This window comes from Mobula birostris, chromosome 6 (genome assembly GCF_030028105.1).
Source record: "Mobula birostris isolate sMobBir1 chromosome 6, sMobBir1.hap1, whole genome shotgun sequence".
NCBI lineage: Eukaryota > Metazoa > Chordata > Chondrichthyes > Myliobatiformes > Myliobatidae > Mobula > Mobula birostris.
In genome coordinates, this window is record NC_092375.1 from 165,122,378 (window position 1) to 165,149,896 (window position 27,519).

At 40.0% G+C, this 27,519-nt stretch overlaps 1 protein-coding gene across 1 annotated transcript in view; it reads left to right on the forward strand.

Moving 5' to 3' along the window:
* ttn.2 (titin, tandem duplicate 2) overlaps positions 1-27,519 on the forward strand; it is a 391,135-nt gene that overhangs the window by 339,659 nt on the left and 23,957 nt on the right. The window contains exons 245-258 of the mRNA XM_072261778.1: positions 36-17,141; positions 18,797-19,093; positions 19,266-19,853; positions 19,952-20,254; positions 20,383-20,679; positions 20,771-21,058; positions 21,153-21,452; positions 21,539-21,841; positions 21,937-22,242; positions 22,334-24,100; positions 24,210-24,503; positions 24,606-24,893; positions 25,010-25,309; positions 25,434-27,497. Coding sequence (XP_072117879.1) covers positions 36-17,141; positions 18,797-19,093; positions 19,266-19,853; positions 19,952-20,254; positions 20,383-20,679; positions 20,771-21,058; positions 21,153-21,452; positions 21,539-21,841; positions 21,937-22,242; positions 22,334-24,100; positions 24,210-24,503; positions 24,606-24,893; positions 25,010-25,309; positions 25,434-27,497 — 24,501 coding nt within the window. The remainder of the gene's footprint in view (positions 1-35; positions 17,142-18,796; positions 19,094-19,265; positions 19,854-19,951; positions 20,255-20,382; positions 20,680-20,770; positions 21,059-21,152; positions 21,453-21,538; positions 21,842-21,936; positions 22,243-22,333; positions 24,101-24,209; positions 24,504-24,605; positions 24,894-25,009; positions 25,310-25,433; positions 27,498-27,519) is intronic.

The following is a 27,519-nucleotide window of genomic DNA, read 5'->3' on the forward strand; positions in this document are numbered from 1 at the left end:
ATAGTTAAATCTAATTAAATAATTTTCTCTTACAGATGTACCTGGACCTCCTTCTAATCCAAGAGTGGTTGACACAACAAAGACTACTGCCAGTTTGACTTGGGGAAGACCCCATTATGATGGTGGCCTTGAGATTATTGGCTATATAGTTGAACACAAGAAAGAGGGAGATGAAAACTGGGTAAAAGACACAACAGGAACTGCACTCCGAATAACTGAATTTGTTGTTGCTAATCTTCAGTCAGGGGAAAAATACAACTTTAGAATTAGTGCACTCAATGCAGAGGGTGTTGGTGAGCCTGCTCAAGTTGAAGAAGTTGTTGAAATTAAGGAGCGTGAAGAAGTACCTGATTTTGAGTTAGATGCTGAGTTAAGAAGAACTCTTGTTATCAGAGCTGGAGCAACCATTCGCCTTTTCGTACCAATCAAGGGGCGACCAACTCCTGAAGTGACATGGTTTAAAGGAGACATCCCTGTTAAAGGTCGTGCCACTGTAGAAACTACAGACTCATACACATTCCTACTTATTCCAGAATGCACTAGATACGATGCTGGAAAGTATACAATGTGTCTTGAAAATATTGCTGGTAAAAAGAGTGGTTTTGTAAATGTGAAAGTCCTCGATTCACCAGGACCACCTTTGAATCTCAGGGCTAGAGAAATAACAAAAGATAGCATTACAATGCAGTGGGATATGCCAATGATCGATGGTGGTTCAAGAATAACCAATTACATTGTAGAAAAACGTGAATCCACACGTAAGGCATATGCTACTGTTTCAACTAATTGTCAGAAATGTTCACTCAAAATCATCAATTTGTCAGAAGGATGTCAGTATTACTTCAGAGTAATGGCAGAAAATGAATATGGCATAGGTGAGCCAGCTGAGACTGTTGATCCTTTAAGAGCATCTGAAGCCCCATCAGCTCCAGAACGTTTACATATTATGGATATAACAAAGCATACTGTTAGCCTGGCTTGGCCAAAACCAGAACATGATGGTGGTAGCAAGATTACAGGATATGTACTTGAGGCACAGAAAAAAGATTCTGAAAAATGGTTATCTCTGGCAACTGTGAAGACATTAGACTATGTTGCAAAGAATCTTAATGAAAATGAGGAATACACATTCCGTGTCATGGCAGTTAATGCAGCTGGAAGGAGTGATCCAAGAGAAAGCAGACCAGTTGTTGTTAAAGAACAAACCATGCTTCCAGTATTTGATCTACGTGGCATTTATCAGAAACTTGTGATTGCAAAAGCAGGAGATAATATCAAAGTGGATATTCCAGTCCTTGGTCGACCTCATCCCACAGTCACGTGGAAGAAGGATGGCCAGCCTTTGAAGCAAACACAGAGAGTGAATATTGAAAATACACCAAACTCAACCATACTCAACATTAATGAATGTGTGAGAAGTGATAGTGGCAAATTTACACTGACAGCTGTAAATATACTCGGTGAAGTAAGTGACATTATCACTGTTCAGATTCATGACATACCTGGACCTCCCAAAGGACCAGTTAAAATTGATGAAGTTTCATCTGATTATATTTTTATGTCGTGGGAGCCTCCTGAAAATGATGGTGGTGTGCCAATAAATAATTACATAGTTGAAATGCGTGAGACTGACAGCACGTCATGGGTAGAGCTAGCAGCTACTGTGATACGTACAACATTTAAAGCTCCTCATCTCACTACTGGAACTGAGTACCAGTTCCGAATTAAGGCTCAAAATAGATATGGTACTGGCCCTGCAATTGTCTCAGAGGCGGTTGTTGCAACATATCCATTTAAAGTGCCAGGACCACCTGGAACTCCTCAAGTTATTGCGGTTACTAAGGATTCAATGACAATTACCTGGAATGATCCTATTACTGATGGTGGAAGTCCCATTTTAGGATACCACATTGAAAGAAAGGAAAAAAATAGTATACTTTGGCAAACTGTAAGCAAAGCTTTGATTGCAGGTACCACATTTAAATCATCAGGGCTTACTGATGGCATTGCGTATGAATTCCGTGTTGTAGCAGAGAACATGGCCGGTCAAGGAAAACCAAGCAAAGCATCAGAACCAGTTTATGCACTGGACCCTATTGATCCTCCTGGTAAGCCAGTTCCAATCAATGTTACTAGACATTCAATTACACTCACATGGACAAGACCAGAATATGATGGAGGCTTCAAGATAACCGGTTACACAGTAGAAAAGAGGGATTTGCCGAATGGTCGCTGGCTTAAGGCAAACTTCAGCAGTGTGTTAGAGACTCTGTTTACTGTCAGTGGACTCAGTGAAGGTGATACGTATGAATTCCGCATATTAGCGCGAAATGCTGCTGGTGCAGTAAGCCATCCATCTGAGCCTACTGATGCAATAATATGCAGAGATGACATTGAAGAACCGAGAATACTGGTTGATGTTAAATTCAAGAGTGTTTTATTATTGAAAGCTGGTGAAACATTTAAACTTGAGGCAGATGTTAAAGGGCAACCACCACCTACAATGGTTTGGACAAAAGATGGAAATGATCTTGAAGAAACAGGAAAAATAGAAGTAAAGATGACAGATTTCTCTACTGCATTGATCCATAAAGATAGTGTGAGAAGAGATGGTGGTGCATATACACTTACTGCATCCAATCCTGGAGGATCAGCAAAACATGTGTTTAATGTCAAAGTTTTGGATCGACCAGGGCCGCCTGAGGGACCTATTGTAATTTCAGATGTTACAGCAGACAAGTGTGTGATATCATGGTTACCACCACCAGATGACGGGGGAGCAAAGATTGAACATTACATCGTTGAAAAACGTGAAACCAGTAGACTTGCTTGGACAAATGTGGCTACAGATGTTCAACTTACCAAGCTGAAGATAACCAAACTTCTGCAAGGAAATGAATATATTTTCCGTGTTATGGCGGTAAATAAATATGGAGTCGGTGAACCGTTGGAATCTGATCCTGTTGTTGCTGTTAATCCATTTGTACCACCTAGTCCACCAAAGAATCCAGAAGTAACAGCAATTACAAAGGATTCAATGGTGGTTTGTTGGGGACATCCTGATTCTGATGGTGGAAGTGAGATCACCAACTACATTATTGAAAGACGTGACAAAACAGGAATGCGCTGGGTTAAATGTAACAAAAGGATAGTCACTGATTTACGATACAAAGTTAGTAAGCTCACAGAAGGGCATGAATATGAATACAGAATCTTGGCTGAAAATGCTGCTGGTGTAAGTCAACCCAGTTCTTCAAGTTCATACTACAAAGCATGTGACACTGTGTTCAAACCTGGACCACCAGGTAACCCCAGAGTTCTAGATACCAGCAGATCTTCAATCACTATTGCATGGAATAAACCTATTTATGATGGTGGCTCAGAAATCACTGGTTACATGGTAGAAACATGTCTTCCTGAAGAAGATGAATGGACAGTTGTAACCCCACAGAGTGGACTCAAGGCTACATCATTCACAATTATAGATTTAAAAGAAAATCAAGAGTACAAAGTTCGCATATATGCTATTAACTCTGAAGGCGTTGGGGAACCTGCACAAATTCCTGGAACAGCTAAAGCTGAAGATAGATTATTGCCTCCTGAGATTGAGCTTGATGCAGATTTGCGCAAAGCAGTGTCTATAAGAGCTTGTTGCACTTTGAGATTATTTGTTACAATTAGAGGAAGACCAGCACCTGAGATTAAATGGGCCAGAGAAGATGGGGAACCATTGAATAGAGCTTCAATTGAGAATACAAGCTCTTACTCTCTCCTTGTCATTCCAAATGTAAATAGGTTTGACAGTGGCAAATATATCCTAACAGTGGAAAACAGTAGTGGCAGCAAATCAGCTTTTGTCAGTGTTAGAGTTCTGGATACCCCAGGTCCAGCACAGAATCTTAAAATTAAGGAAGTTTCTAAAGACTCTGTTACACTTACATGGGAACCTCCACTTATTGATGGTGGCTCCAAGATTAAAAACTACATAGTAGAGAAAAGAGAATCAACAAGAAAAGCATATTCTACAGTGATTGCCAACTGCCATAAGACAAGTTGGAAGGTGGATAACTTACAGGAAGGTTGTAACTATTACTTCCGTGTTCTTGCTGAAAATGAATACGGGATAGGTCTTCCTATTGAGACATCTGAATCAGTTAAAGTATCAGAGCGACCACTTCCACCAGGCAAGGTATCTCTTGTGGATGTAACAAGAAGTAGTGCAGTTTTGTCATGGGAGAAACCAGAACATGATGGAGGCAGCAGGATCTTAGGATATAGAGTGGAAATGCAAAGTAAAGGCAGTGAAAAGTGGACAACATGCGCAACTGTGAAAGAAACTGAAGCCACAATAACAGGGTTGACACAGGGCGAAGAGTATATGTTCCGAGTATCAGCAGAAAATGAGAAAGGTATCAGTGACCCACGACAGCTGGGAGTTCCAGTAGTTGCTAAGGATCTTGTGATTGCCCCTGCTTTTAAACTTATATTTACCACCTTTAGTGTCCTGGCAGGAGAAGACTTAAAAGTTGAAGTACCATTTATTGGGCGGCCTCAACCAACAGTAGCTTGGCTAAAAGATAATCAAGCATTAAAACAAACCACACGGATTAATGCTGAAACCAAAGACACTAAAACGGTTCTTATCATCAAGGAAGCTTGCCGTGAAGATGTTGGCCATTATATTGTGAAACTTACAAATTCTGCTGGTGAAGCATCTGAAACTCTTAGCATTATTGTTTTAGACAAACCTGGACCTCCAACTGGACCAGTCACAATTGACGACGTTACTGCAGATTGCATTTCAATATCATGGAAACCACCAGAATATGATGGTGGCTGTCAGATCAGCAATTACATTGTTGAAAAAAGAGATACTTCAACCACGGTTTGGCAGATGATTTCAGCCACTGTTGCCCGTACAACAATCAAAGCTGCACGTCTAAAGACTGGTACCGAATATCAGTTTAGAATTGCGGCTGAGAATAGATATGGTAAGAGTAGCTATCTTACTTCTGAATCTGTTGTGGCTCAATATCCTTACAAGCCCCCTGGCCCACCTGGTACTCCATTCTTGACAAATGTCACAAAGGACAGTATGGTAGTGCAGTGGCATGAACCTGTCAATGACGGTGGTAGTAAGGTTCTAGGTTACCATCTTGAATGCAAAGAAAGAAACAGCATTTTGTGGATGAAACTAAATAAAACAATTATTTCTGATACTAAATTCAAAGCTACTAATCTTGAAGAAGGAATTGAATATGAATATAGGGTATATGCTGAGAATATTGTTGGCATTGGAAAATCTAGTAAAGTATCTGAATGTGTTGCAGCTAGAGACCCTTGTGATCCTCCAGGTCGTCCTGAAGCTGTAATTGTCACTAGAAACTCAGTGACCCTGCAGTGGACCAAGCCTGAATATGATGGTGGCAGTAAAGTCACTGGCTACATTGTTGAAAAGAAAGAGCTTCCTGATGGCCGCTGGATGAAGGCAAGCTTTACTAATGTCATTGATACCCAGTTTGCTGTAACTGGCTTAGTAGAGGACCAAAGGTATGACTTCAGAGTAATCGCAAAAAATGCAGCTGGTGTTTTCAGTGAACCTTCTGAACCCACTGGTCCAATCACTGTTAGAGATGAAGTGGATCCACCACGAATTAGCATGGATCCACAATATAAGGACGTTCTCGTAGTGCATGCAGATGAATCCTTCAAAATTGAAGCTGATGTTTATGGCAAACCAATACCTTCAATCCAGTGGATGAAAGGAGACCAAGAACTTGCAAATACAGCTAGACTTGAAATTAGAAATACTGACTTTAATACAGTTCTGTCTGTGAAGGAATCCATTCGTGTAGACAGCGGACCCTATACCCTTTTGGTAAAGAATGTAGCTGGTCAAAAATCAGTAACTGTTAACGTGAAGGTGCTAGACAAACCAGGACCACCAGAAGGGCCAATCGCTGTAAGTGGAATAGCTGCTGAGAAATGCACATTAAGCTGGAAGCCACCAATACAAGATGGCGGTAGTGACATTTCACATTATATTGTTGAAAAAAGGGAAACAAGTCGTTTAGTTTGGACATTAGTTGACTCTAATGTACAAACTTTAAGTTGCAAAGTTACCAAACTTCTGGAAGGAAATGAATATATCTTCCGTGTTATGGGTGTAAACAAATATGGAGTAGGTGAACCCCTTGAATCCGAACCTGTAATAGCGAAGAATCCGTTTGTCTGCCCTGATGCACCAAAGACACCTGAGGTTACAGCTATCGCAAAGGATTCAATGATAGTTGCATGGGGAAGACCAGCATCCGATGGTGGTAGTGAAATTCAAGGCTACATTTTGGAAAAACGGGACAAAGAAGGAATACGGTGGACCAGGTGTAACAAACGACTTATTAGTGAACTACGTTTCAGAGTTACTGGACTTATTGAAAATCATAATTATGAATTTAGGGTATCTGCAGAGAATGCTGCTGGTGTCAGTGAACCAAGTCCGTGCTCCATTTTCTATAAGGCAACTGATCCAGTCTACAAACCTGGGCCACCAAACAATCCTAAAGTAATTGATTTTACAAAATCTTCTGTTCTCCTATCCTGGGGAAAACCTATTTATGATGGTGGATGTGAAATCCAAGGATATCTTGTCGAGATGTGTGATGTAAGTACTGATGAATGGACAATGTGCACATCATCGACTGGGATTACGCAGACCCGATTTGAAGTGGATAAGTTGCTGGAAAAACATGAATACAAGTTCCGTGTCTGTGCTATAAATAAGGCTGGGGTTGGTGAACACGCCGACTTCCCAGGAACTGTGCTTTTGGAAGATAAATTAGAAGCCCCAGATCTTGACCTTGATGCAGATCTAAGGAAGATTATTAATGTCAGAGCCAGTTGTTCTTTGAGATTATTTGTTCCCATTAGAGGCCGGCCAGCTCCAGAAGTCAAATGGACCAAAGCAGATGGTGAAATAAAAAACACTGCACAGATTGAAGTTTCTGAAAGTTATACACTACTTGTAATTGATAATGTTAACAGATATGATTCTGGCAAATACATATTAACCTTGGAAAATAGCAGTGGTACAAAATCTGCCTTTGTTAATGTGAGGGTCCTTGATACACCAAGCCCACCAGTTAATCTTAAAGTCAAAGAAGTAACAAAAGACAGTGTCACTTTATCCTGGGAACATCCTCTATTGGATGGAGGTGCCAAAATTAAAAATTTCATTGTAGAAAAGCGAGAATCTACAAGGAAGGCATACTCAGCTGTTATTACCAACTGCCACAAGACATCTTTTAAGGTAGAAAAACTTCAGGAAGGTTGCAATTACTATTTTAGAGTAACTGCTGAAAATGAGCATGGAATTGGATTACCTGCAGAAACTGCTGACCCGGTTAAAATATCTGAAGTGCCACAGCCTCCAGGAAAAATAACGGTGGTCGATGTGACAAGAAAATCTGTGTCCCTTACATGGGAGAAGCCAGAACATGATGGTGGTAGCAAAATTATCCAATACGTTGTTGAAATGCAAACAAAAGGTAGTGAGAAGTGGTCGGCATGTGCTCATGTGAAGACACTTGATGCAACGATCACTAACCTGGCACAAGGAGAGGAATATCTGTTTAGAGTCATAGCAGTAAATGAAAAAGGCAAGAGTGACCCAAGAGCCCTTGCAGTGCCAGTGGTTGCTAAAGATCTCGTGCTAGAACCAGATGTCAGACCAGCATTTAGTAGTTACAATGTACAGGTGGGTCAAGACTTAAAAATAGAAATCCCTATATCTGGACGTCCTAAACCAAGTATTACATGGACAAAGGATGGTCAGCCACTCAAGCAGACAACTAGAGTCAATGTTATTGACTCTGATGATAGTACAGTACTAAACATCAAGGAGTCAATCAAAGATGATCATGGATTGTACAATATCACAGTGGCTAATGTTGTTGGCCAAAAATCAGCATCCATTGAAATAATAACACTTGATAAGCCTGGCCCACCAAGTGGCCCTGTGAGGTTTGATTCAGTCAGTGCTGAAAGCATCTCAATTTCTTGGGATCCTCCAAGCTTTACTGGTGGCTGTCAGATAACTAACTACGTAGTTGAGAAGAGAGATACAACTACCACAACCTGGGAAATAGTTTCAGCTGCAGTTGCTAGAACAAGTCTGAAAATAAGCAAACTTAAAACTGGAGCCGAATATCAGTTTAGAATATTTGCTGAAAATAGGTATGGTAGAAGTTTTGCTTTGGATTCTGAGGCAATTTTAGCACAGTATCCATTTAAAGAGCCTGGTCCACCAGGTACGCCTTTTGTAGCAACTGCTAGCAAGGACAGCATGATAGTCCAGTGGCATGAACCTATTAATGATGGAGGTAGCAAAGTCCTAGGATATCACCTGGAGCGTAAAGAAAGAAACAGTATTCTTTGGACAAAGGTCAATAGAACTATAATACAGGATACCAGATACAAGACTACAGGACTTGAAGAAGGCATTGAATATGAATTCAAAGTTTATGCTGAAAATATTGTTGGTATTGGAAAACCCAGCAAAGTTTCAGAGTGCTACTTTGCTCGTGATCCATGTGATCCTCCGGGCTGTCCAGAAGCCATTATTGTTACCAGAAATTCAATAACACTTCAGTGGACAAAACCAGAATATGATGGTGGAAGCATTATTACCGGATATATAGTAGAAAAGCGTGACCTACCTGAAGGTCGCTGGATGAAGGCAAGCTTTACAAATGTAATTGAAACCCAATTTACTGCAACTGGTCTCACAGAAGATGACAGGTATGACTTCAGGGTTATTGCCAAGAATGCTGCGGGTACGTTTAGCAAACCATCTGATAATACTGGGCCCATCGCTGCAAAGGATGAAGTCGAACTACCTAGAATATCCATGGATCCAAAATACAGAGATACAATAGTGGTGAACGCAGGTGAAACATTTAAGTTAGATGCTGATATTCATGGCAAACCATTACCCATTATACAGTGGATAAAAGGTGAAAAAGAAGTTGAAGAGTCAGCAAGACTTGAAGTTAAAAATACTGATTTTAAAGCTTTACTTGTAGTTAAGGATGCAGTCAGAGTTGATGGTGGGCAGTATATTCTTCAAGCTTCTAATGTAGCTGGTACAAAATCTGTATCAATTAATGTAAAAGTTTTGGACAGACCAGGACCTCCAGCAGGTCCGATCCAAATCACTGGTGTCACAACTGAAAAATGTTCATTATCCTGGAGTGCACCAGAACATGATGGTGGAAGTGAAATTTCACATTATATTATTGAGAAAAGGGAAACTAGTCGCTTAGCTTGGACTGTTGTGACATCAGATGTCAAAGCTACAATGCATAAAGTTACTAAGCTTTTGGAGGGTAATGAATATATCTTCCGTGTAATGGCTGTCAACAAGTTTGGTGTGGGCGAACCCTTGGAGTCTGCATCTGTCCTAATGAAGAATCCATTTGTACCTCCTGGTCCACCAAAATCTTTGGAAGTGACTAATATTGCAAGAGACTCAATGACTGTCTTCTGGAATAGACCAGATGACAATGGTGGCAGTGAAATTACTGGTTATATCCTAGAGAAGAGGGACAGAACTGGAATTAGGTGGACAAAATGCAACAAACATAACATAACAGATTTACGCTTCAGAGTTACAGGTCTCACAGAAGATCATGAATATGAATTTAGAGTATCTGCTGAAAATGCTGCTGCAATTGGTGAGCCAAGTCAGCCAACAAATTTCTATAAAGCATGTGATCCAATTTACAAGCCTGGACCACCATCAAATCCACGTGTTGCCGACACGTCAAAAGATTCTATTGTACTTATTTGGGGCAAGCCAATTTATGATGGAGGCAGTGACATTCAAGGATATATAGTGGAAATCCGTAAGGCCGATGAAGAAGATTGGACAATGTGTACACCACAATCTGGAGTCCAAGCGAATCGCTTTGAAATTAGAAAACTTACTGAACATCAAGAATACAATGTTCAGGTATGTGCCATCAATAAAGTTGGGGTTGGTGAGCCAGCAGCAGTGCCTGGTACAGTAAAACCTGAAGATAAACTTGAACAACCAGAAGTTGAACTCACAGCAGAGTTGAGAAAAGGAATCACAGCAAGAGCTGGCAGTACCATCAGAATATTCACACCAATTAAAGGGAGACCTGTGCCTGAGATCAGTTGGTCAAAGGATGAGGGTGAGCTATCTGAAAAATCTCAAATAGAAAAGGGTCTGAATTATACTCAGGTAACAATAGACAACTGTGATAGAAATGATGCTGGGAAATACACCCTGACTTTAGTGAACAGCAGTGGAACTAAGTCTGCATTTGTTACAGTAAAAGTTCTTGACACACCTGGAGCTCCACAAAACTTAACAGTAAAAGAGATAAAGAAAGATTCAGCTACATTGGTATGGGAACCACCTATTATTGATGGAGGTGCAAAAGTTAAAAACTATGTTATTGATAAGCGAGAAGCAACCAGAAAAGCTTATGCTAATGTAACTACTAAATGCAACAAATGCAATCTCAAAATTGACAATCTAACTGAAGGATCTATGTACTATTTCCGAGTAATGGCAGAAAATGAATTTGGTGTGGGTGTACCTGTTGAGGCTACGGAAGCTGTTAAGGCTTCTGAACCGCCTTTACCTCCAGGAAAGATCACCCTTGTAGATGTCACTCAAAAGACTGTGTCACTCATTTGGGAAAAGCCTGACCATGATGGAGGTAGCAGAATCATGGGATACTTAGTAGAAATGCAGCCTAAAGGATCTGACAATTGGGGTGTTGTTACCCAATCCAAAACTTGTGATGCAATCATTTCTGGTCTCAGTTCAGGGCAGGAATATCTTTTCCGTGTAATTGCTTTCAATGAAAAAGGGAAAAGTGATCCTAGACTCTTGGCTGTACCAGTGATAGCCAAAGATCAGAGTATAGCACCTGATTTCAGATTCCTATTCAACACGTATAGTGTTCAAGCTGGGAAGAATCTAAAGATTGAAGTTCCATTTATTGGACGTCCTAAACCTAAGATTTCATGGATGAAAGATGGGCAGCCACTGAAACAAACAACAAGAGTTAATGTGGTTGATGCAGCAACAGCTACAACCCTTCTTATAAAAGAAAGTCAAAGGGACGACCATGGAAAGTATTCAGTAACTGCTACAAATGCTGCTGGAACAGTAACTGAAGAGATCAGTATCATTGTGCTTGATAAACCAGGTCCACCCATTGGACCTGTAAGATTCGATGAAATCAGTGCAAATTACATTGTAATATCATGGGATCCACCAGAGTACACTGGAGGATGTCAAATTAACAATTACATTGTTGAGAAGAGGGACACAACTACTGTTACTTGGGACCTGGTGTCTGCAACTGTGGCACGGACTACAATTAAAATTGTGAAACTTAACACAGGATCTGAATACCAGTTCAGGATCTTTGCTGAAAACAGATATGGAAAGAGTTCATCTTTAGATTCTTCATCAGTTGTTGCACAGTACCCATACAAGCAACCTGGACCACCAGGAACTCCATTTGTGTCATCTGCCACAAAGGACACTATGTTTGTGCAATGGAATGAACCAGTGATTGATGGTGGAAGTAAAATTTTAGGTTACCATCTTGAACGCAAAGAAAGAAACAGTATTCTCTGGACAAAATTAAACAAAACAATTATTCAGGATACACATTACAAGTGCAATAATCTGGAGGAAGGTATTGAATATGAGTTCAGAGTATCTGCAGAGAATATTGTTGGCATTGGTAAAGTTAGCAAGGTATCAGAATGTTATGTAGCACGTGATCCTTGTGATCCACCTGGCTGTCCTGAAGCAGTTGTTATCACAAGAAATTATGTTACGCTACAATGGAAAAAACCTCAATATGATGGTGGTAGCAAAATTACTGGGTATATTGTAGAAAAGAAAGAACTTCCTGATGGTCGCTGGACAAAAGCTAGTTTTACCAACATAATTGAACCTGAATTCACATTTACTGGATTAACTGAAGATGCAAGATACGAATTTAGAGTAATTGCGAGAAATGCAGCTGGTATTTTCAGTGAACCATCTGAAAGTTCTGGACCAATTACAGCAAGAGATGAAATTGAAGCTCCAAGAGCTTCTATGGACCCCAAGTACAAAGATGTGATTGTTGTTAGTGCAGGAGAAACCTTTGTACTGGATGCTGACATCCATGGTAAACCCGTTCCTGATGTAACATGGGTTAAAGATGGCAAAGATATTGATACAACTGTTGCAAGAATGGAGATTAAATCCAGCATTCAAAAAACTAGCCTTACTGTCAAGGACTGCATTCGAACTGATGGAGGACATTATGTACTTAAACTCAGTAATGTAGGTGGCGAGAAATCAATTCCTATAACTGTTAAGGTCCTCGATAGGCCTGGTCCTCCTGATGGTGTTTTGAAGATTTCTGGTGTCACTGCAGAAAAGTGCTACTTGGCTTGGAATCCACCTTCTCAGGATGGTGGTGCCAATGTTTCTCATTACATAATTGAGAAGAGAGAAACTTCCAGACTTTCATGGACACAAGTAGCATCCGATGTGCAAGCTATTAGTCACAAAGTAACCAAGCTTCTTCCAGGTAATGAGTATATATTCCGTGTAATGGCAGTAAACAAATATGGAATTGGTGAGCCCCTGGAGTCGGAACCAGTTTTGGCTAAGAATCCATTCCACACGCCAAGTGCACCAACAGTACCTGAGGTTACAGCCATTACCAAAGATTCAATGGTTGTGACATGGGGACATCCTGAGGATGATGGCGGAGCTGAAATTGAAGGTTATATACTAGAAAAGCGGGACAAAGATGGAATCAGATGGGTCAAATGCAATAAAAAAAGGTTGAGCGATTTAAGGTTTAGAGCTACTGGCTTAACAGAAGGCCATTTCTATGAATTCCGTGTATCTGCTGAAAACGCTGCTGGTGTGGGTGATCCAAGTGAACCATCCATTTTCTACAGAGCCTGTGACGTAATTTATGTCCCTGGCCCACCAAACAATCCGAAAGTGATAGACACAACAAGATCTACAGTATCTGTTGCGTGGGGCAAACCAATTTATGATGGTGGAGCTAAAATTAAAGGCTATACTGTGGAGAGAAAAGAAGTTAACACTGAAGACTGGATCACATGCACACCTCCAACAGGTGTACAATTAACACATTTCACATTAACAGATTTAAAGGAAAATACTGGGTATAATATCCGCATCTGTGCCATTAATTCAGAAGGAGCAGGGGAACCTGCTAATATTTCTGGTACAGTAATTGCAGCTGATTTGCTTGAACCCCCAGAAATTGAGCTGGATGCTAATCTCCGGAAGGTAGTGTGTGTACGAGCTGGTGGTACTTTGAGGTTATTTGTTCCCATTAAAGGCAGACCAGAGCCTGAGGTAAAATGGGAAAAAGCAGAAGGTACTCTAAGTGAGAGAGCCCAGATTGAAGTGACAAGTTCCTACACCATGTTGGTACTGGATAATGTTAACAGATTTCACAGTGGCAAGTATAATTTGACTCTGGAAAATAGCAGTGGTAGCAAATCTGCTTTTGTTAATGTCAGAATACTTGATTCACCTAGTAGTCCTGTGAACCTACATATCAAAGAAGTGAGAAAAGATTCAGTAACTATATCATGGGAACCACCTGTCATTGATGGTGGGGCTAAGATAACAAATTACATTGTTGAAAAACGTGAATCTACTCGAAAAGCATATGCTGCTGTTACCAACAATTGTACCAAAAACTCATTCAAAGTTGATTCATTACAAGAAGGTGGTATTTACTTCTTCCGTGTAATGGCAGTTAATGAGTATGGAATTGGCTTGCCAGCAGAGACTACTGAACCTATTAAAGCATCTGAGGTGCCCTTGCCTCCAGGTAAAGTGACATTAGTAGATGTAACAAGAAATAGTGCAACACTTGCATGGGAGAAACCCGAACATGATGGAGGTAGCAAAATAACTTCCTATATTGTTGAAATGCAGACAAAGGGAAGTGAAAAATGGATTTCATGTGCCCAAGTAAAAGCACTAGAAACAACCGTAAAAGGATTAACCTCTGGCGAAGAATACACCTTTACTGTACGAGCTGTTAATGAGAAAGGAAAAAGTGATCCAAGACAATTGGGAGTACCAATAATTGCAAAAGATATTGAAATTGAGCCATCTGTTGAGCTTCCTTTCAATAGCTTCAGTGTTAAGGCAGGTGATGATCTCAAGATTGATATACCATTTAGAGGAAGACCTTTGCCAACTGTGACATGGAAGAAGGATGGTCAAGCTTTGAAACAGACAACACGAATAAATGTCCAGACAACAAAGACATCAACTCTTTTGACCATCAAAGAAGCCATAAAGGAAGACGTTGGAAAATACGAACTAAATGTTTCCAATAGTATAGCATCAAAAACTTGCTTAATAAACATTGTTGTTCTCGACAAACCTGGACCACCAAGTTCTATTCATATCGATGAAGTCAGTTCTGATTATGTAGTTATGTCTTGGACAGCACCAGAATATGATGGTGGTTGCCAAATTAATAATTACATTGTTGAAAAGAGAGACACCACTACAACAACATGGGAAACTGTGTCTGCCACTGTAGCAAGAACATCAATTAAAGTCACAGGACTTACAACAAGATCCGAATACCAGTTCCGTGTGTATGCAGAAAACAGATATGGCAAAAGCCATTATTGTGAGTCTCCTTCTGTTGTTGCAGAATATCCATTTAAACTCCCTGGGCCTCCATCAACACCTATTGTTGAACATGCCACCAAAGCTTATATGATTGTCAAATGGAATGAACCAGTTTCTGATGGAGGTTCTAAAATTATTGGATACCACCTTGAATGCAAAGATAGAAGCAGTATTCTGTGGACAAAGGTGAATAGAGGTCCAATTAATGATACAAAAATGAAAGTAACAGGCCTTGAAGAAGGTCTGGCATACGAGTATCGTGTTTATGCAGAAAATATTGCAGGCATTGGCAGAGCCAGTAAAGTTTCTGAAGCTGTTGCCGCAAGAGACCCATGTGACCCTCCAGGTCAACCTGAAGTAACGTATATTACCAGAACATCTGTTTCACTGTCTTGGACCAAACCAGAATACGATGGTGGTGCTAAAGTTACTGGTTATATTATTGAATCCAGGCTGCTACCTGATGGACGCTGGCTTAAATGTAACTTTACCAACATACTAGAAACATATTTTGATGTTACTGGTCTTACTGAAGATCAGCGCTATGAGTTCCATGTAATCGCAAAGAATGCTGCTGGACTATTCAGTGAGCCATCTGAATCAACAGGTCCCATTACTGTAAAGGATGATATGGAAGCCCCAAGAATTATGATGGATGCCAAATTTAGAGAGGTTGTAGTTAAGGCAGGTGAAACTGTTAAATTTAATGCAGATATAGCCGGTCGTCCTCTTCCAGTGATATCATGGACAAAAGATGGCAAGGAACTTGAAGGACAAGCTAGAGTTGAAATTCAATCAACTGATAATAGCACTGCAGTTGTCATTAAAGACTGTATCAGACGAGACTCGGGACAGTATGTTGTAACACTACAGAATGTAGCAGGAACAAGATCCCTAGCTGTTAACTGCAAGGTTCTTGATAGACCAGGTCCACCTGCTGGTCCTTTAGAGATAACCAGCTGTACATCTGAAAAGTGTTCTTTGTCATGGGCACCACCTCAAGAGAATGGAGGAGCAGATATTGATCACTATATTGTAGAAAAGCGAGAAACAAGTCGCATTGCCTGGACATGTGTAACCGACAACTTACCAACAACATCTTGTAAGGTAACTAAGTTGCTCAAAGGCAATGAATATGTTTTTAGAGTAATGGGGGTGAACAAGTATGGAGTTGGTGAAGCTTTGGAGAGTGAACCTATAAAAGCTTTAGATCCATACATAGTTCCCAGTGCACCAAAATCAATTGAAATTACCAATGTCACAAAGAATTCCATGACTGTCTGCTGGGAAAGACCTGACAGTGATGGTGGAAATCCAATTGCTGGATATATTATTGAAAGGCGTGAGAAAACAGGCTTACGCTGGATTCGAGTTACTAAGAAACCTGTGTATGATCTCAGAGTAAAGGCTACAGGGCTTCGTGAAGGTGCTGAATATGAATACCGTGTGTATGCAGAAAATGCTGCAGGAGTCGGTCCTCCAAGTGACCCTTCAGTACTGATCTGTGCAAAAGATCCAGTTTTCATACCTTCTCCTCCATCCAGACCAAAAATAATTGATTCAACAAAAACAAGCATTACTATCAGCTGGACAAAGCCACTGTTTGATGGTGGAGCAACTGTGACTGGGTACACAGTAGAGTATAAACAGTCTGAAGACACTGAATGGACAACAGCAATTCAGAATTTGAAAGGCACTGAGTATACAGTAGTTGGGCTTACATCTGGAATGGAATATCTTTTCCACGTAAGATCAATTAACAAAGTTGGTGTCAGTGATCCAAGTGAAACATCAGAGCCGCAAATTGCAAAAGACAGAGAAGAGGAACCTGTGTTTGAAATTGATAATGAAATGCGTAAAACATTGATTGTCAAGGCTGGAAGTTCCTTTACATTAACTGTACCTTTTAGAGGAAAACCAGTACCTAATGTAATGTGGAGCAAACCTGATGTAGATCTCCGTGTAAGAGGAAGTCTTGAGGTCACTGATTCAAAAACATCACTGACAATTGAAAAAGCAACAAGGAATGATGGTGGTAAATACACAGTAACATTGCAGAATATTTTAGCTACTGCCACATTAACTCTGGGTGTCAAAGTCCTGGATTCACCTGGACCTCCTGGCAATATTACTGTAAAAGAAGTTACTAAGGAATCTGTAACACTGTCCTGGGATTTGCCAGAAATTGAAGGTGGTGCTCGAGTGAAGACTTACCATATTGAAAAGCATGAAGCGAGTAAGAAGGCATGGGTGACTGTAACAACTAATTGTCACCGTCTTACTTACAAAGTGACTGACTTGCAAGAAGGTGGCATTTATTACTTCCGTGTCCGGGGAGAAAATGAGTTTGGTGTTGGTGTGCCTGTTGAGACCAAGGAAGGAGTTAAGATAACAGGTAATTTATCTATTTATTATTGTTGCTTGAATATTTTCATTAAGTTATTAAACTATTCAAGGAGGCATTATTGTACATTGCACTTTCAAATTAGTACAGAACTTTTGCATAATTTCCAATGTTCCAAACTACTTTTTTCAGTTAAGCCACTACATCAGCATTGTGGTACAGATAAATATGGTTTCTCAAGCATAGAGATGATCAGCTTAGTGATCACTCAGAGGGCCTCCTGGTTACTTTCACATTGCAGGATTACAATGAACCATCTGCTAAATACAAGAGCAAACGGCTTTATGTTTAAATATAAATACGGCATGGTACAATAGTTGTGACCAGTGGGGATAAAAAAAAAATTAGCATGACTGCTTTTTAGCTGTGTATGTGCCAATGTCTCCTCAAAGTGTGCAGGACTGAAAGGCAAAGGCAAGCAGAATTTGGGCCTTGGGCTTCATTGGTGAGCTGCCATATTAGTAGAGCCTCCATAGCAGCTTGCCTGCTTGAAGAAAATAACAGGCACACCGCTTTGCTGAAAATAAACCTGGAAGAAGAGAGTGAGCGTTCTAGCATTTTGGAGTGTGCAAGATGAAATGATGGTGTAATGTCAGTTGGCTCCCCTGCTTCTAGCACAACAGCATTACACAACAGTTAGTACTCAGTCAATCCCAGTATCCACTAAATTATCAAGATGTTAGCAGCATTTTGTTGCTCAATTGTTATGATTCACAGCCTCTCAGAGAGAGCTGGCTTAAGCATTAGGAATATTTATTTATTTTTGTAAGGGTCATATTGGTTTGTGTGCCAGAGATACTTCATGAGATGGCTATTCAGTGTTGGGTTGAGTGGCTTAAATTAATATCGTCCCATTATATAACAGAATGTGGAATCAGACTCACTGAATATGGGAGGTAACTATTAGGCCAATTTGAATCTGCTCTGGTTGTCTGTACATGTAACCCAGGTCAAATTCAGCTTTCCCTAGCAAATTATCTCTCAGTCACTGTACAAACTGTGAGTTGTCACATTACGAAAGAGTTTTTCCAAATGTTATCTCTGGTTCTTTGATCTATTGCCTTAATTCTGTTTTTAATTTCTTCCATCAATGAAAACGTTTTAAATTTATTCACCTTAGCTGAGTTCTTAATAATTTTGAATACTCCTATTAATTCACCTCTGAACCTTTGGTGCTCAAAGGAGAATAAAGTTAGCTTCTTGAGTCTATCTCCATCAACTGAAATTCTACATCACCTTTCTAGTAAACCTTTTCTGGCATCATAACTGGAACATTTAGATTCTTCCTATTGTCTTGAATGCTGTAGTTGTGGCTAAACTAATATTTTATAGAAATTCATCATAACTACATTGATTTAACATTCTGCAGTGCTTCTTTTTAAAAGGCATAGGATTATATATGTTTTAGTCAGGTATAGGTTTCTTTTCTCATTCCTAATATGATGCACTTCCAGTCTTTACCAGTTCATTTAATAAAGATAACATGTTTTAATGGAGTGAAAATAAAGTGGAGAAATAAAATATAGAGAAGCCAAAAGAAGTGCCCAAAATTTAGCAAAAAAAATTGTTTTAAGCAGTTAATTGTAATTATTTTTTTTCTCGTGTTCTTAATTTAAGCAGTAATAATGTATTATACTCTTTTTCAGAAAATCCAAGCTCACCTGAGCGACTTGGAGTTACAAATGTAACAAAAGACAGTGTTTCACTTGCCTGGTCAAAGCCAGAACATGATGGAGGCAGTAGGATCACAGGCTACCTCATAGAAGCTCTTGAGAAAGGCCAGCAAAAGTGGGTTAAATGTGCCATTGTGAAGACTACACATCATGTTATACATGGTTTGAAACAAAATGTTGACTATTTCTTCAGAGTTTCTGCTGAAAATCAAGCTGGCCTAAGTGATCCGAAGGAAATGGTTCTACCAATAACAGTTAAAGAACAACTTGGTAATTATTTTTCAATTATCATGTTAACACTTGTCGTGTGAGTTATTATATTTCATGTGGTTGTTTGAAGAAAAGGAAGCTTCAGGTATCTTAGTTTCAGGCCAGTAGCAATTTGAATTTTAGGATTTGCTCATTGAATTAGGCTAATTTTTTTTATTCCAATTGTTTTCAGAATCACCCGAAATTGATATGAAGAACTTCCCACGTAACACTGTTTATGTTCGGGCTGGATCTAATCTAAAATTTGAAATTCCAGTTTCTGGCAAGCCACAGCCTAAAATATCTTGGTCCAAAGATGGCACTCCTGTGAAGTCATCCATGAGATTTAACACCGAAATGACTGCAGAAAGCATTATTGTGAATCTAAAAGAAAGTGTTGCCAGTGATACTGGCCAATATGATATTACTGCTGCCAATTCCAGTGGAACTACAAAGTCCTTCATTAACATTGTAGTGCTGGACAGACCTGGACCACCAGTGGGCCCTGTGAATATTAGTGATGTCACTGAAGATAGTGTGACACTGAGATGGCACCCACCGACGTATGATGGTGGCAGTCAGGTGACAAATTACATTGTTTTGAAAAGAGAAACCAGCACAGCTGCTTGGTCAGAAGTATCTGCTATTGTAGCAAGAAGTTTAATCAAAGTCATGAAGCTGACTACTGGAGAGGAATATCAGTTCCGCATCAAAGCTGAGAACCGTTTTGGAATCAGTGATCATATTGACTCCAAGTGTGTCACCGTCAAATTGCCATATAGTAAGTTGTTTACTCTTGTTCCACAATTATTCATCTTAACAAAACATGTAATCCTTATCTGCTCACACCGCTAACTGTATATTTCCTGTGTTTTTCAGCAACACCCGGTCCTCCGTCAACTCCATGGGTTACTAATGTCACTAGGGAAAGTATAACAGTAGGTTGGAATGAACCTGTTTCTGATGGTGGCAACCATGTAATTGGCTATCATTTAGAAATGAAGGACAGGAACAGCATTTTATGGCAGAAAGCTAACAAGACCATCATCCGTACAACACACTTCAAAGTCACAAATATCAGTAGTGGACTTATCTATGAATTCCGTGTATATGCAGAAAATGACGCAGGAATTGGCAAAGTTAGCCATCCTTCTGATCAAGTTCTTGCAATTGATGCTTGTGGTAGGTATTCACTCAAATTGTGCTTTTGTTCTTTTCATTCCAGTGTAGAATTGGATTATTGCTTAGGCTAAGCCTATACTTGTTAAGTATGATAAGATAATTACGCTTCTGGCATGCCTGTTTTTCAGAGATCCCATCCAATGTACGTGTAACAGATATTTCCAAGACCTCTGTCAGCCTCAACTGGAAGAGACCAGCTTATGATGGTGGCAGCAAGATTACTGGCTACATCGTTGAAAAACGTGATTTGCCGAATGGTAGATGGACGAAGGCCAGCTTTACAAATGTTATTGAGACTCAATTTACTGTATCAGGCTTGACTCAAGATGCACAGTATGAATTCCGTGTGTTTGCGAAGAATGCAATTGGTTCAATAAGTAATCCATCTGAAGTCGTTGGACCTGTTACGTGCCATGATACCTTTGGTAACTTTTTTTATAACAATACATCTGAATTTTGAGGATTTTTGTGGTTAGTATTTCTAATAATAATGCTGTTATTAACTGTGATGCATAGGTGCCCCTGAGGTTGACTTGCCTTTGGAGTATACGGATATTGTCAAACTTAAGGCCGGTTCAGCCATAAAGATCAAAGTCGGTGTCTCTGGAAAGCCTTTGCCATCAATTGAATGGTATAAAAATGGTAAAGAACTTGAGACAAGTTCACAGGTCTTTATTGAAAACACAACTGACTCTGCAGCAGTAATTATTAAGGATGCCAGTCGTATCAACAGTGGAAGCTACGAAATCAAGCTTAAAAATCCCATAGGCTCAGCATCAGCAACAATCAGGTTACTAATTCTAGGTATGTAGATCGTTTGGGCTCTTATAAATTGAAGACTATCTGTAGAACAATACATTTTTCAGGAGTTCATCACTGATTTTGTTCTACTCCACAGACAAACCTGGACCCCCACTTGGGCCTGTAAACTTCACAAGTGTTACAGCTGAGAAGATCACAATCGCATGGGATGCTCCAACAGATGACGGTGGTGCACCTGTCACCCACTATATTGTTGAGAAACGTGAGACAAGTCGAGTTGTGTGGTCTCTCATTTCAGAAAAGCTGGAGCATTCTATTGTTACTGTAAGGAATATCATTAAAGGCAATGAATATGTGTTCCGTATTCGGGGTGTGAACAAATATGGTATTGGTGATCCACTGGAATCTGATGCTGTTATTGCTAAGAATGCATTTGGTAAGAAAACAAAACGAGTTATTTTTACAATGACTACTTTTCTTAATATTTACATAAAGGTTAATTACATACACTTTTTTCAATAGTTACACCCGGGCAACCAGGCATGCCAGAAGTATCCATGATAACTAAGCAAACAATGACTGTAAGCTGGAAGAGACCCACTGTTGATGGTGGTAATGAAATCAGAGGCTATATCTTGGAAAGACGTGAAAGAAAGAGTTTACGATGGTTTAAGGTTACCAAAGAACCCATCCGTGACACCAGGCAAAAGGTGTCTGGGCTTACAGAGGGAAATGAGTATCAGTACCAAGTATTTGCCATCAATGCAGCAGGAGAAGGTCCCTACTCTGATTCTTCTGATTTCTATAAAGCTGCTGATCCAATTGGTATGTAAAATTAATGTGAAGTGTGCAAATATTAAGCAAAAAGTAGCTGCGTCTTACTTGTTAATTCATTCAAATGCTCTCACTTTTATGTGTAGATCCACCTGGCCAACCAACCAAACTGAAGATCGTTGACAGTACTAAATCTTCCATCACTCTTGGCTGGGTTAAACCTGTCTATGACGGAGGAAGCACAATAACAAGCTATATCATTGAAAAGAAGGAAGCTGAAGAGCAACAGTGGACAGTAATTACTTCCAAGGGTGAAGTCAGAACTACAGAATATGTTGTGTCCCAATTAACACATGGTGTAAACTACTACTTCCGTGTTAGCGCAGTTAATACTGCTGGTCAAGGGGAGCCAATTGAAATGGCAGAACCTGTGCAGGCTAAAGACATACTGGGTAAGTCCATGACGTATAAAATGCATTGATTCTATATAACGTCTATATTTGAATATTTTCAGATCTTTATTTATATCTTTATATTCTGCAGAGGAGCCAGAGATTGATCTTGATGTTGCACTCAGAACTTCCATAACAGCAAAATCAGGAGAAAATGTAGAAATTATGATACCTTTCAAAGGCCGTCCTCATCCAAATGTCACCTGGAGAAAGGATGAGAAAAATATTAACACTGATGAAAGATACACCATCTATAATACTGAGTCATCTACACTTCTCACTATTCCTGAGGTCACCCGTGAAGATACTGGCAAGTATGTTTTGACAATTGAAAATGGTGTTGGAGAACCCAAATCAACATTTGTAAGTGTGAAAGTCCTTGATTCTCCAGGACCTTGTCAGAAGTTACATGTTAAGCACGTGACCAGAGGTACAATCACATTAGTTTGGGAACCACCTCTCATTAATGGTGGTGCTGAAATTGTCAATTATGTGATTGAAAAGAGAGATGCAACAAAAAGGGCCTGGTCAAGTGTCACAAGCAAATGTTGCAATACAACTTTTAAGATTACCGACTTGTCAGAGAAGAGCTCATTCTTTTTCCGAGTACTGGCAGAGAATGAGAATGGAACTGGTGAGCCTTGTGAGACCTCAGAACCAGTGAAGGCCACTGAAGTACCAGGGCCAGTCAAGGATCTTGTGATGAAAGACTCAACAAAGTCATCTGTCTTGTTACAATGGAACAAGCCCGACTACGATGGAGGCAGCATAATTACAGAATATATAATTGAAAAGAAATTGAAAGAGGAAAAAGAATGGTCACATGCTGGAATTTCCAAAGTCTGTACCTTCGAAATTACTAAATTAAAGGAGTTAACAGTAGTTGAGTTCCAAGTCTTTGCGAAAAATGAAAAGGGGTTGAGTGATAGTGTTATTACTGCACCTATCACCGTGAAAGACTATGTCATTTCACCTGAAGCTGACTTATCTGAAATACCAGGAGGACAAATTAGTGTAAGAATTGGACATAATGTTCACGTTGATCTGCCGTATAGGGGTAAACCTCGACCAAGTATCAAATGGGAGAAAGACAATATTCCATTAAAAGAAAGTGAACAAATCCGGTACACAAAAACAGAAAACAAAATCACATTAAGTATCAAGAATGTCAAGAAAGAACATGGTGGAAAGTACACCTTGATCCTAGATAATGCAATTTCAAGAAAGTCATTCAACTTCACTGTAATTACCCTTGGTCCTCCATCAAAGCCTAAAGGTCCAGTTAGATTTGATGAAATCAGATCTGAAAGTGTCATAATTTCATGGGATGCACCTGATGATGATGGAGGAAGTGAAATTACTAACTACAGCATTGAAAAACGTGAAACCTCACAAACAAATTGGAAAGTGGTTTGTTCTAGTGTGGCCAGGACAACCACTAAAGTTACCAAACTGGTTAAAGATCTAGAATATCAATTTAGAATTTATGCTGAAAATAGATATGGAGTAAGCCAGCCACTTAATTCAATGGAAGTTATAGCAAAACATCAGTTCAGACTTCCCGGACCACCTGGAAAGCCTGTTGTATACAATGTCACTTGTGATGGTATGACAATCTCATGGGATGCACCTTTATATGATGGTGGTTCAGAAGTCACTGGATATCATGTTGAGAAGAAAGAAAGGAACAGCATCTTATGGCAAAAAGTCAACAGAAATCCTATTTCTGGCAGAGAATACAGAATTTTAGGACTTACTGACGGCCTGGACTATCAATTCCGAGTTTATTCTGAAAACGATGTTGGATTGAGCCCAGCTGGTGAACCAAGCAAATTCACTTTGGCTGTCTCACCTGTTGGTAAGTAACATTTATCCATCTTTGTATTACTTATATTGAAGCATAATAGGTAACATTGATTATTGATTGTTACTCCTTATCCTGACTACTTGTAAAATTTCTTCATCAGATCCACCTGGCACACCAGATTATATTGACGTGACAAGAGAAACTATAACACTTAAGTGGGATCCACCACCTCGTGATGGAGGTAGTAAAATCGTGGCATATAGTGTTGAAAAGCGGCAAGGAGGAGGTCGCTGGCTGCGGTGCAACTTTATTGATATCACTGAATGCCAATATACGGTGTCTGGCCTTAGTCCTGGTGATCGTTATGAATTCCGTATCATTGCTAGAAATGCTGTTGGCACAGTCAGTCCACCTTCTCAATCATCAGGAAACATCATGACAAGGGATGAGAGCAGTAAGTACATATAAAAGCTAATTAGTTTGTATATGGTATTGTATGTAGTTGTAGTATCTTTGAAATACCAACTTGGCAATAACTCATCTGTTTCTTTCATAGTACCACCATCAATTGAATTTGGTGCTGAACATTTTGAAGGCGTGACAGTAAAATCTGGTGAGAGTATTCGACTCAAGGTGCATGTCAGAGGTCGCCCATTACCTCAAGTAACCTGGTATAAGGATGGAAAGGAAATTGAGAAGAGATTAATGGTGGATATCACCAATGTAATTGGGTCTAGTTCTATCTTTGTTAGAGATAGCAACCGAGACCATCGTGGCATATATACTGTGGAAGCCAAGAATGCTTCAGGCATCCAGAGAGCTGATATTCATGTCAGAGTTCAAGGTACTTAGAGGAAATTAACAACTTACGTTCCTCTTTTAATTTCTCATTTTAATATTTTAGTGTGTTGAATATTTTTGTTCACTTCCTGGAGCACTAACATTTCTGATTTTGTTTAGACACCCCTGGACTACCGGCTGGACCTATTCGATTTACCAACATTACCGGAGAAAAACTTACATTGTGGTGGACTCCACCAGATAATGATGGCTGTGCTGTCATTAGCAATTATGTAATAGAGAAACGTGAGACAACTCGACTTACGTGGGCATTGGTCACTGATGATTGTGAAGCCTGTTCATACACAGTCACCAAGTTAATTAAGGGGAATGAGTACCAATTCCGAATTTCAGCCGTCAACAAATTTGGCGTTGGCAGACCACTCGATTCAGAGCCAGTTATTGCACAGATGCGATATAGTACGTCTGTTTCAGAATTTGTAATTGACACTCTACTCTATTGGCAATCAATTGGAAGTAATTATTTATTGGTCCTTATCTGTCAAACCAGTTCTAATTAGTTAACTTTTCTTTTGTTTCACAGCTGTGCCTGATGCACCTGGTATACCAGAACCAACTCATGTTTCAGGAGAAACTATTACCCTTACTTGGTCAAGACCAAAATCAGATGGAGGGAATGAAATTTTGCATTACATCCTTGAACGGCGTGAGAAGAAGAGTTTGCGCTGGGTCAAAGTTTCCAGCAAAAGACCAATCACTGAAAACCGATTTAAAGTGGCTAACCTCACAGAAGGAAATGAATATGAATTCCGTGTCATGGCTGAAAATAAGGCTGGGGTGGGCCCTTCAAGTGATATTTCTAGACTTATTAAATGTAGAGAGCCAGTAAATCCACCAAGTGCACCTACCATTGTTAAAGTCACAGATACAACCAAGACATCTGTAAGTTTGGAATGGGCTCGGCCTGTCTTTGATGGAGGCATGGAAATTATTGGCTATATAATCGAAATGTGCAAGGCCAGTCTTGGAGACTGGCACAAGGTTAACATAGAAGCGTGTGTCAATACCAATTACACAGTTACTGAATTGCAGTCTGGTGAAGAGTACAAGTTCCGTGTCTGTGCTGTTAATGGTGCAGGAAAAGGAGAAAGTTGTGAAATTTCTGCTCCAGTACTAGCTACAGATAGGTTAACAGCACCAGAAATTGAGACAGATGCCAGTTTCAAACAAATTCATATTGTTCGAGCTGGCAGTACAATTCAGCTACGTGTTGCCTTCCAAGGTCGGCCAGTTCCTGTTGCCACTTGGCAAAAAGCAGATTCATCCATTGGTGTACATGTCCATATTAACACCACAGACACAAACAGCACCTTAACAATAGAGGACTGCAATAGATATGATGCTGGAAAGTATACTCTTACCGTGGAAAACAGCAATGGTAGCAAGTCTATTACTTTCACTGTTAAAGTACAAGACACTCCAGGTCCACCAGGACCAATTACATTCAAAGATGTCACTCAAGGTGCAATTACTTTGATGTGGGATGCCCCTATTCACGATGGAGGTTCACGTATCCATCATTATGTGATTGAGAAGCGTGAAGCCAGTAGGCGCAGCTGGCAAGAAGTCAGTAGCAAGTGCACCCGACAGATCTACAAGGTGCAAGACCTCGCAGGACTGCCTTACTTCTTCCGGGTCACAGCAGAAAATGAATATGGCCTTGGTGTACCATATGAAATGACCGAGCCTATAGTAGCCACTGAGGAGCCAGCACCACCTAAGAGACTAGATATTGTCGATACAGGCAGAACCTCTGCAGTCTTGGCTTGGATGAAACCAGAGCATGACGGTGGCAGTCAAATTATTGGTTATAAAGTGGAGATGAAACAAAAGAGTTCAGATCACTGGGTTGACGGTGGTCAAACCAAACTCCTTACACTTCAGATTGATGGACTTGTTGAAAACACAGAGTATGAATTCCGTGTCAGAGCAAAAAATAATGCTGGCTTCAGTGAACCAAGGGAAGCATTTTCATCTGTCATTATTAAAGAACCACAGATAGAGCCCAAAGCAGATTTATCTGGAATCACCAATCAAACAATCATCTGCAAATCGGGAACTACCTTTACTATAGATGTCCCTATTAGTGGACGTCCAGCACCTAAAGTAACGTGGAAGCTTGAGGAGATGAGACTAAAGGAAACTGATAGGGTCAGTATCAGTACAACAAAAGAGAGAACTACGTTGACTGTGAAGGACTGTATGAGAGGTGACTCAGGGAAATATTACTTGACTCTTGAAAACACAGCAGGAATCAAGACCTTTGCTGTAACTGTCAATGTTATTGGTCGACCAGGTCCAGTTACTGGACCTTTGAGTATCTCATCTGTTTCTGCCGATTCATGTGTTTTGTCCTGGGCAGAGCCTGAAGATGATGGTGGTGCTGATATCACCAACTATATTGTAGAAAAACGTGAATCTGGTACCACAGCATGGCAGCTCATCAATTCCAGTGTAAAACGCACCCAAATTAAAGCCACGCATCTGGCAAAGTACATGGAATACACTTTCCGAGTTTGTGCAGAAAACAGATTTGGCGTCAGTAAACCATTGGAGTCAAAACCTGTGGTTGCTGAACATCCATTTGGTAAGTCAAAAACTAAAACATT